This window comes from Grammomys surdaster, unplaced genomic scaffold (assembly GCF_004785775.1).
Source record: "Grammomys surdaster isolate TR1022 unplaced genomic scaffold, NIH_TR_1.0 126109, whole genome shotgun sequence".
NCBI lineage: Eukaryota > Metazoa > Chordata > Mammalia > Rodentia > Muridae > Grammomys > Grammomys surdaster.
In genome coordinates, this window is record NW_021620917.1 from 4,676,071 (window position 1) to 4,685,509 (window position 9,439).

General features: G+C 51.4%; 1 protein-coding gene across 1 annotated transcript in view; it reads left to right on the forward strand.

Moving 5' to 3' along the window:
* The window catches only part of Iqce (IQ motif containing E), a 35,040-nt gene that overhangs the window by 7,328 nt on the left and 18,273 nt on the right, over nucleotides 1-9,439 (forward strand). The window contains exons 5-11 of the mRNA XM_028756016.1: nucleotides 1,516-1,629; nucleotides 1,736-1,786; nucleotides 3,741-3,811; nucleotides 5,367-5,439; nucleotides 5,675-5,724; nucleotides 7,710-7,873; nucleotides 8,772-8,827. Of these exons, the coding sequence (XP_028611849.1) occupies nucleotides 1,516-1,629; nucleotides 1,736-1,786; nucleotides 3,741-3,811; nucleotides 5,367-5,439; nucleotides 5,675-5,724; nucleotides 7,710-7,873; nucleotides 8,772-8,827 (579 nt within the window). The remainder of the gene's footprint in view (nucleotides 1-1,515; nucleotides 1,630-1,735; nucleotides 1,787-3,740; nucleotides 3,812-5,366; nucleotides 5,440-5,674; nucleotides 5,725-7,709; nucleotides 7,874-8,771; nucleotides 8,828-9,439) is intronic.

The window sequence follows — 9,439 nt, forward strand, 5'->3', positions numbered from 1 at the left end:
CCAGTGAGGGGCTGGGGCGTGGCTCAGTGGTAGAGCCCCTGCCTAGAGTCTCTCAGTGAAGGGTTTGGGGCTGTGGCTCAGTAATAGCATGCCACCTGAATACACAAAAAGCTCTCTAGGTTCAATCGTAGAATTGCAAAACAATTAAGAATTGACTACAGAATCTGTTTCCCCTTGGCCTGCCAATGCTTGATTAAAAAAAAAAACAAAAACAAACCTATCCACAGGTGGATGTTGGGAGTGTCTCTGCCCAGGCACAGCAGAAGACTGGTCTTCCTTCCTTCCTTCCTTTCTTTCATTTATATTTTTTAATTTGTTTGTTTATTTATATGAGTACACTGTGCTCAATGGATGTGCCTTCAGACACACCAGAAGAGGGCATCAGATCCCATTACAGATGGTTGTGAGCCACCATGTGGGTGCTGGGAATTGAACTCAGGACCTCTGGAAGAGCAGGCAGCACTCTTAACTGCTGATCCATCTCCAGCTGCAATTTTTTTTTAATGCTGAGTCTGTTTGCGTGCACTTGCCTGTGTGCCTGGAGAGGTCAGAAGAGGATCCACTGGAACTGGAGTGATGGGCAGTCTTATGTCTCCCACTGTGGGTGCTGGGGACCCAGCTCAGGTCCGCTGGAGAGCAAAATCTGCTCTTAACTGCTAAGTGTCTCTTCAGCCCTCTGGTAATGTCTCTGAGCAGCATCAGTCTGTGTCATGTAGTGTGACAGAGGAAGCCCCTGAGTTCTCAAAGTTCACAGCCTTAAAACTGTCATTGTAACAGGAGAGGTCTCGGGTGCATGGGCTTTTCCTGAACCCCCAGTGTTGAGATTAGCCTCTCTATCCCTCACTGCCAGATCACTACATAATACTTGGGGCTTTTTCATCTTTTTCCTAAAGATTTATTTATTTTATGTATATCAGTGTTTTGTTTGCATGTAATCTGTAGACCAGAAGAGGGCATCAGATCCCATAGATGGTTATGAGCCACGTGTGGGTACTGGGAATTGAACTCAGGACCCCTGGAAGACCAGCCAGTGCTGTTAACCACCTGGCCATCTCTCCACCTCACATGACACCTGGGGCTTCATAAACCTCTTTCAAAGTCAAGTGCGGTTGTAATCCCACCAGTTGGGAAGCTGAAGCAGGCGGATTGCTGCAAGATCTAGGCTGCCCTGGATTACAGAGTAAGACTCTATAAAGAAAAGGGGTGGGGAGGGGAGAACTTCCACCACTCAGGGATTCACTGTATGTAGTTCTTCCTTAGTTTTTTGTTTTGTTTTTACATTTATTTATTTTGTGTATACATAAAGGTCAGAGAACAACTTGAGGGAGATGGTTCTCTCATTCTTGTATGTCTCTGTGTGTATATGTGTGCCCACGCGTGCGCACGTGTGTGCATGTACATGCATGTACATTTGTATGTGTCCTGGGGATTGAACTCAGATAGATCATCAGGCCTGGTGGCAAGCCCCTTTACCCACTGAGCCATCTCGCCAACCACCCTCCTCCTCTCCTCTAGTCCTTACATATGCAGAAAAGTGATGTGGATCTGATGAGAACAAAACTTCGGCGCTTGGAAGAGGAGAACAGCAGAAAGGATCGGCAGATAGAACAGCTTCTGGATCCAGGTCGAGTAAGTCCCGGGCCCAGAGAAGCTTCCTGGGGCCATGGGAAGCAGAGGGAGGAAGAGCCACCAGGGCTTTCCCAGACTTACTGTCTCCTCTCCGGCCTTCCCACAGGGCCCAGACTTCGTGCGAACCTTGGCAGAGAAGAAGCCTGACACTGGCTGGGTGAGTAGAGCCTCCTGCTCCAAGGAGAGCCTTCATAGAACTGTGGGAAGGGAGGGGCATGGGCTCAGAACTTTCTAGAACTGTTGTGCATAGAGCCATAGGGATTACACGATAGTATTTCAGGGGTCAGCAGGTTTAGTAGCGACCAAAGAAAGGTAAGCCAAATGTCAAGTAGTCCCAGTGAACCCTGGGCACGAGAGTGTGTGGACCGCCAGTTTCAATCCACAGAACAGGGCTGGGGAGGAGCACAAGTCTAATAAATAAGTGAGTAAATAAACACATGCAGTCACTTGGGAGTCTAAGACCAGCCTCTGCCATAGCGTGGGCTACGTGAGGCCCTGTCTCAGAATACCAAAACAAACAAAACAACGATGACGACAAAACCCCTAACACGCAAAAAGACAATCTCAGTGTACATCTTAGGGATCACATCCAAACCAGTTTCTACTTTAAAATGAGGGTGAGGTGGGAGTATGGAATATGTCATGGCCACCCCGTGAGTAAAGGAAGTGCAAGGAATTTGATAACAAAGGGTTAATGGGCTTGGTGGCATGGAGAGAAATAGAGCAAAGCCTTCAGACTAGAGGGGAACTGAAAGAATGCCTCAGAAGGCGAGACTTAGGTCACACCCGGCAGGGATATGCAGAATATCTGTGGTGTTCACTAAAGATTTTTCGGATGTAAGATCCATGAGATAGGACCAGCAAGACTGGTGTAGGTGTGTGTGCAAGCTTGCATGTGTGAGCTTGCATGTGAGTTCATGCCTGTGTGTTTGCGTGTGTGTGTGCATGTGCACCCACAGTGTATGTGTATGTCTGTGTGTGTGTGCGCACACAGTGTGTTTGCCTGTGTGTGCACACGTGTGCATGCATGCATGTCTGGGTGTGTGTGCACACACAGTGTGTGCATATGCGTGGTGTGTGTATGAGTTTGCCTGTGCATGCTCGCATCTGCGTTTGCGTGTGTGATGCCTGCGTGTTCCAGTCTCTGCCTCCCCTGGGCTGAGATTACAGGCATTCAGTGACACAGCTGGGTCTTATGTGGGTGCCAGAGATCCAGATTGAGGTTCTCATGTTTGTGTGCAAGCACCTGAGCTGCTGAGCCATCTCCCCAGCACCCCGGCGCCCTGCCCTCAATTTTAAAAGCAAGAAAGTGAGATGTATCTGAATCTGGCTCCTCCCTCCTCCTCCTCGGCTCACACAAGGCAGGGATGGTGGCTGTAGCTGATTTGGCTTCTCATCTCACCAGCACTACGTACTGCCAGGAAAAGAAATTATTTTAAGTTACTCTGAGTAAAACCTTACACCACAAAGCAACAAGATTAGCAAAGATGGTACAGACCAGATTTGGCAAGACCCAGATAAAAGCAGGAGCACTCAAACGTACTCACCGTGCTGGCAAGCCCCGCCCGGCGGGAGCCACACAGCTGAATGTGCTCTGTCACAGCTCTGTCACACTGCTCTCCTGTCCACCCGACCAGGGACAGTGATAGAGCCGCCCAGGGTGACAATGTGCAAAGCCATTCAAAGTGATTCATGGCAACCTCAAAACATTTCTGTTAATTAAAAAGAGGCATTTTTATATTTATCTATTTCTTGGGAGGCGGTACTCACATCCCAGGGTGCACAGGCTGATGGGAGTCAGTTCTCTCCTTCCCCCCTGTGGACTCCAGGAAGCTGCGGCTGTCTTGCTCTCCTGGTCACGGGTTCAGCACTACTCAGTGAGGAACAGGTTGGGGGCCCTCAGTCATCACTGGCATGTGCTAAGGAAGAAAGGAGTGTGTGTGTGTGTGTGTGTGTGTGTGTGTGTGTGTGTGTGTGTGTGTGTGTGTAAGAATCCTGGCAGAGAGAAGCTCAGAGTCCGTAGGGCCTCCTAGGAGGGGATTCCCCGTATCCTGAGGACCAGGAAGGTTAAGCGCTGAGCTGGTACTAAGGTGTTGGCCCTCTGCTGGCAGGTCATCACCGGGCTCAAGCAGAGGATCTTCAGGCTGGAGCAGCAGTGCAAGGAGAAGGACAACACTATTAAGTACGACCCGAGGGGGCTGCTAGAAGGTCTGCTGGGCGCTGGGCTAGCATCTCATCTCCCACCTCCTCCACTGCCGGTGGCTATGTTCTGCCTCCTTCCATATCACTGTTCCAACCTAAAACGATGAGAACTGTTGCTCCTCCCTCCCCTGTCTGTCATGGTCAGTGAAGTTGGGGGGAGGGTTGCAGGGGCAAGCAGTCTACCCCTAGTAGGGCTCTACCTCTGAGCCACACCCCAGCCCCTCACTGGGGGATTCTAGGCAGGGGCTCTACCACTGAGCCACGCCCCAGCCCCTCACTGGGGGATTCTAGGCAGGGGCTCTATCACTGAGCCACACCCCCAGCCCCTCACTGGGGGATTCTAGGCAGGGGCTCTACCACTGAGCCACACCCCAGCCCCTCACTGGGGGATTCTAGGCAGATGCTCTACCACTGAGCCACACCCCAGCCCCTCACTGGGGGATTCTAGGCAGGGTCTCTACCACTGAGACACACTTCAGTCTTATTTTCTCTTTTTATTTTGAGATAGCATTTCCTTAAATTGACCAGGCAGAGAGGCCTTGAACTTGCAAACCTTCTGTCTCAGGTCCCAAGGAGCCTATGTGATAGGACAGCATCTTGAGGGTTAGCTTTCTCTTTAGTTTGACTTCCTTCCATATTTCATTAGGAATCAGCATCTCTCTTGAACATTTTCCTCCTGCCCTCACCCCATCGGTTTGCAGGTCACTCTCAATATCCAGTGTGAACATTCTGGGTCTAGATTCCAAGGCCTCTCAGGAAACACTGTGCTTACATGTGGCACACACACACACACACACATGCAAGCACACACGAATGCAGGCACACGCGTGCACATATATATACATGCACACATGTGCACAGACACACACACATTCTTTCTGGTCTCACTAGGGTAAGGGATAATCTTCAGGAGAACTAAAGCAGCCTTGTGCCCCTGTGACCCCCCTGCTGTGGCATTGCCGCCCTTAACTTGTTTCTTGATGAAATTTGGCAGCATGAGTTTGGGCGCGTGCTGACTTTCTCTTTGGTACCCTTAGCTCCGCTTTCTTCTGTGCTTTCTCTCTGAAACCTGTGACACATGGTGGCAGGGGGGCAGAGGATTTGCTTTGTTTTTCTTGGTCTTGTTTCGAGAGAGTGACATGCTATGTAGCCCAGGCTGAGCTGAATTAACAGTCCTTTTGCACCAGCCTCCTGAGTGCTTTGATGATATTTGCATGTCACCATGCAAATGCTGGCACTCCCATTCTTTATAAAGCTGGCTGCTCTTCTCTGAAGGAGGTCCTTTGGAACTGTCCACCCAGTCTCCAGGGCGGCCTTTCTTAGAGGAACCACCTGTGATGGCCTGTGGCCTCACTGGAGGAATGGCTGCTGCCACTCAGTAGGACACTGTGCAGACAGGACTTCCTGTAGTCAAGGTCAAGGCCTGCCTTTCTTTCCCATTGTCATTCCCCTCCCTGACTTCCAGGAGTCCCTCCTCCTCTGCATGCCCCCAGGGTGCTGGTTCCACCACGCTAACTCTGAACTTGGGTTTCCAGCAAACTGCAGACAGACATGAAGACCACCAACCTGGAAGAGATGCGCATTGCCATGGAAACATACTACGAAGAGGTGTGTGCACCCTGGAGCATGTGGATGGGGAGGAGGCTGGTGCTGGTCCTCTGAAACCTGCAGCTGTGCATGCTCGCAGGTCCAGCGCAGCCTCATGCAGAGGTTGCAGCAGCCATAGCCAGTGTAGACTTCTCTCCCTGCATAAAGCCAGAACTGGGAAGCCGACTGTAGATGCAAGGAAAGCCGCCTTCCCTTTCTGTCATGTTTCTGACACCTTCTCTTTGGATCCTCACAGATCCATCGTCTGCAGACCCTCCTGGCGAGTTCTGAAGCCACAGGAAAGAAGTATGATCTCATGTGGGGCCTGTCTCCTGTGTCTTTGTGGCTGCTCTGAAAAGCTGATGGTCTTTGCCTGCCACGCTCTCCCTTTTGTGGAGAGCTGTGCAATGCTTATTATGGATGGGCAGGGAGGGGTGTTACTGATAGGTTATTTATCTGCACTGGTGAAATGAGACAATTCAAGCCAGATTAGAATATATTAAAGACAGGTTTATTGGGAAACTGAACAGTTAAATCCATATGTACTGTTTACGTGTGTATGAACACGTGTGCACATATGGAGACCACCTGTCAACACTGTCTTCCTCTACTGATAGCTTCCTCACTGTCTGACAGAGTCTTTCACTGAACCTGGAGCCCCGTATCCTCCTGTCCGTGTCTCCCCAGTGCTTATCTATAATACATTTTATTCATAAAAGACCTGTCCATAACACAGGCCTCTGTACAAACTCCTGGCACCAGCTGGGCTGCAATCACTGCAGACAGTAGCTGGAAAGCATTTTCTTAAAGAGAATGGGGCTGAGGAGGTAGCTTCATGGTAAAACACTGGTGTGTCTTGCAAAACAAAGCCAGGCATGGCTGCATAGGGCTGGGCAGGGCATCTGCAGGAGACAGAGGATTACACAGTAGAGAGATGCATGACATTTGTTGGCTGCCAGCTTAGCTCCAGGTTCACTGAGAGACCCTGTCTCCAGGGAGTAAGGTGGTAGAACAGGACATGTGGCATCCTCCCCCAGCCCCGGAACCCCTGCACACATACACATACACCCAACACATCTGTACACACTAAAACCAGGTAAGTGGGATCGGTTTTGTTATTTTCACAAAGTCAATGCCCTGTGACGTTCCAGGGATAGTGAGTTAGTCAGTACTGACCCATGGCTCCTGGGCCCGTGGAGTCAGGCTGAGGCTCCTATGTTCACTTGTCAGTGTAAGGAATAGTGACTCTAACATAGAGGCCAACAGAGCCCAGAGCAGCCTTGTGCACGCTAGGGGGCGCTTGGCACCGTGTTTAGGACCACTTTTTAAATATTTGATTCATTTGTTCATTCTTTCATTTTTCATTCCAGTATCAGCCCCCCCTCTTCCCAATACCCCCTCAAGCAGATACTCCCCCACCCCCCCTCATCCTCTCACACACTGCACCTCCCCTCCCCTGGCACATCAGATCACTACAGGACCAGGTGTATCATTTCCCGCCAAAGCCAGACAAGGAGGCCCAGTTAGGCTGGCCGGCCGCAGGTTCAGGGACAGCCCCCCACTCTGGTCGTTGGGGGACCTGCATGAAGACCAAGCTGCACATCTGTTACATAAGTGCGGGGCCTAGGTCTACGCTGGGCTCTGTCTTTGGTTGGTAGTTCAGTCTCGGGCGGCCCCCAAGGGTCCAGGTTAGTTGTAAAGGGCCACTTTTAGTGTAGTGCCTTATCTATTGATGTGTGTATTTAAATAAATCCATGATGCTCCTGGGAAAGGAACCTAGGGTGCATGCTGGTAAGAACTCTACCAGCTGAGCTACATCCTCAACCCATTCCAGGGCCACATCACACACCAGCACAGAATAGACAGAAATAAAGTAGAGGTGGGCCTACCAACACCCATATCCATCCAACATGCAGGAAGTGGGGGCAGTGGGGATCCCGAGTTCCAGGACAACCTGGGATGCATGTGGAGACCCAGTCTCAGAAGTGGGGGCACTGGGGATGTTGACAGACGGTAGAGCACTTGCCTGGCATTCAGGATCCCTGGGTTGTGTCCCAGCACTGCATAACTGGTCACAGTGATGCACCCTACAGTCCCAGCATTCTGTTGCTGGAGTTACCGTTTTCACAACTCTGGGGGTCAGGGTTAGTTTCCTCTCTGATTGTTAAGATTCCTGTGTATGAGCCACTCTGACCTCAGAGCCTGGTAAGGAGCCACGTTTCTGGGTGAGTTGTTGCTGAGTCCATCTTGGAAGCGTGGTCCTCAGCCTGCCTGTCACTTGCTTACCCCAGGCCCACGGTGGAGAAGAAGTTGGGTGTGAAGAGGCAGAAGAAGATGAGCAGCGCCCTGCTGAACTTAACTCGGAGTGTGCAGGAGCTGACCGAGGAGAACCAGAGCCTGAAGGAGGACCTGGACCGCATGCTGAGCAATTCCCCTACCGTCTCCAAAATAAAGGGTAGCTGCCTGTGGGCCTCTCACAGGGGGAGGCATGAAGGGGACTGTCAGTCGGTGGATGCTCCACAGGGGTCCAGGGAGAGTCCGAGTAGCCTGGAAACACCAGGAGAGCTGCAGCTCTGGGACTCTTGCTTTGTTTTGCAGTACCGGGGATGGAGCCCTGGGTCTAATGTGGACTAGGAAATGTCCTGCTGCTGAGATGCAGCCCAGGACCCACGGCTTCTTGTCTGAGCTGTGAAGGGGATGGAGTTGCCAGCAGAAGGAAGGATAGGAGGAGGAAGAGGAGGAGGGGGAGCAGGAGGAGGTGCAGGCCATGCTGGAGAACTGGACATGCTTGTCCCTGGCAGGCGGACAGACTCAGGTTAAGGCAGCCTGCAAGATGGGCACTAGAGAAGAGCAGAGCTGAGCCTTAAGCCTGGGGCCATTTAGAAAGTTGGGCAGTGAGGGCCAGCTAGTAACGTCTGGTCAGCAGTGGCAGAGAGCCAGGGTGGAAGCCAGGCCGTGAGGGTCTCAGGTGTGGAGACTCAGGTTGGAGTTTGGAGTTTACCAAAGGGAAAGTCACTGGGCTGGGGACGTAGCTCACTTGGGAGAGTGTTTGCCTAGCGCACGTGGAACCCTGAGTTCGAGCCCTATGACTACATGACCCTATGACTAGCATGGTAGTGCATACATCTCAGTACATAGGAGATGGAGACAGAAAGGTCAGAAGTCAAGGACCTGCTCAGTTAGTAAGTTCAAAGCTGGCCTGGTCTATATAAGAAACCCTCAGTGGACAAGCCCTTGCACCACTGGGGTCTGTAGCTTGTCTGTCAGCCTGGGGAGGCTGTGAGTCCATGCCTGAGACGCGATGCTGCTACAGTGATCTACAGACACTGCCTTGTAAACTCTACTGCTCTTAGGTTACGTAGACTGGAGCAAGCCCCGGCTGCTGAGGCGCATCGCGGAGCTGGAAAAGGTAAGCGTGGGTCTGATGTCTGATCCCTTGGGGGCCACTCAGGCCAGGGCGCAGCTGCTGTCTGGTTCAGTGGGAGACACAGAGCTGCAGTGTGAGGTTAGTCACTCAACACATACATAGGGGTGCTCTGCAAACCTTACCAAGTACACACAGGAAAGACTGCTCCTTGCAGGTCTGGGCAAGACGCAAGATTATGTCATGCACAGCCCTCATTTTATAGAGGGCCAGGCCCAAGAACCCATTACTGGCCTTGTAGCAACAAGTGGACATGTATGACCATGAAGTGCCTGTGGTCTCGCCTGGTACGTGCCTACATCTACAAAGCCCATACTTTTATATAATATTCAGACTCTTAGCAATCTCTTCATCTACACTGCTGACCAGGAAACCTGGGAGGCTAGCTAACATTTCCTCATCCCCCACCCCCACACCAACCCCACAGAGGTGTCTGGTTCTGGGAAACTTGTCCATCCAGTTAGGATCTTGAGATTATATGACAGGGATGTAACCTAGAGATACAGTTCCTACCTAGACTGTAGGTAAGGGAAGAGCATAGCTCAGTGGCAGAGCCCCTGCCTAGAATCTCCCAGTGAGGGGCTGGGGTGTGGCTCA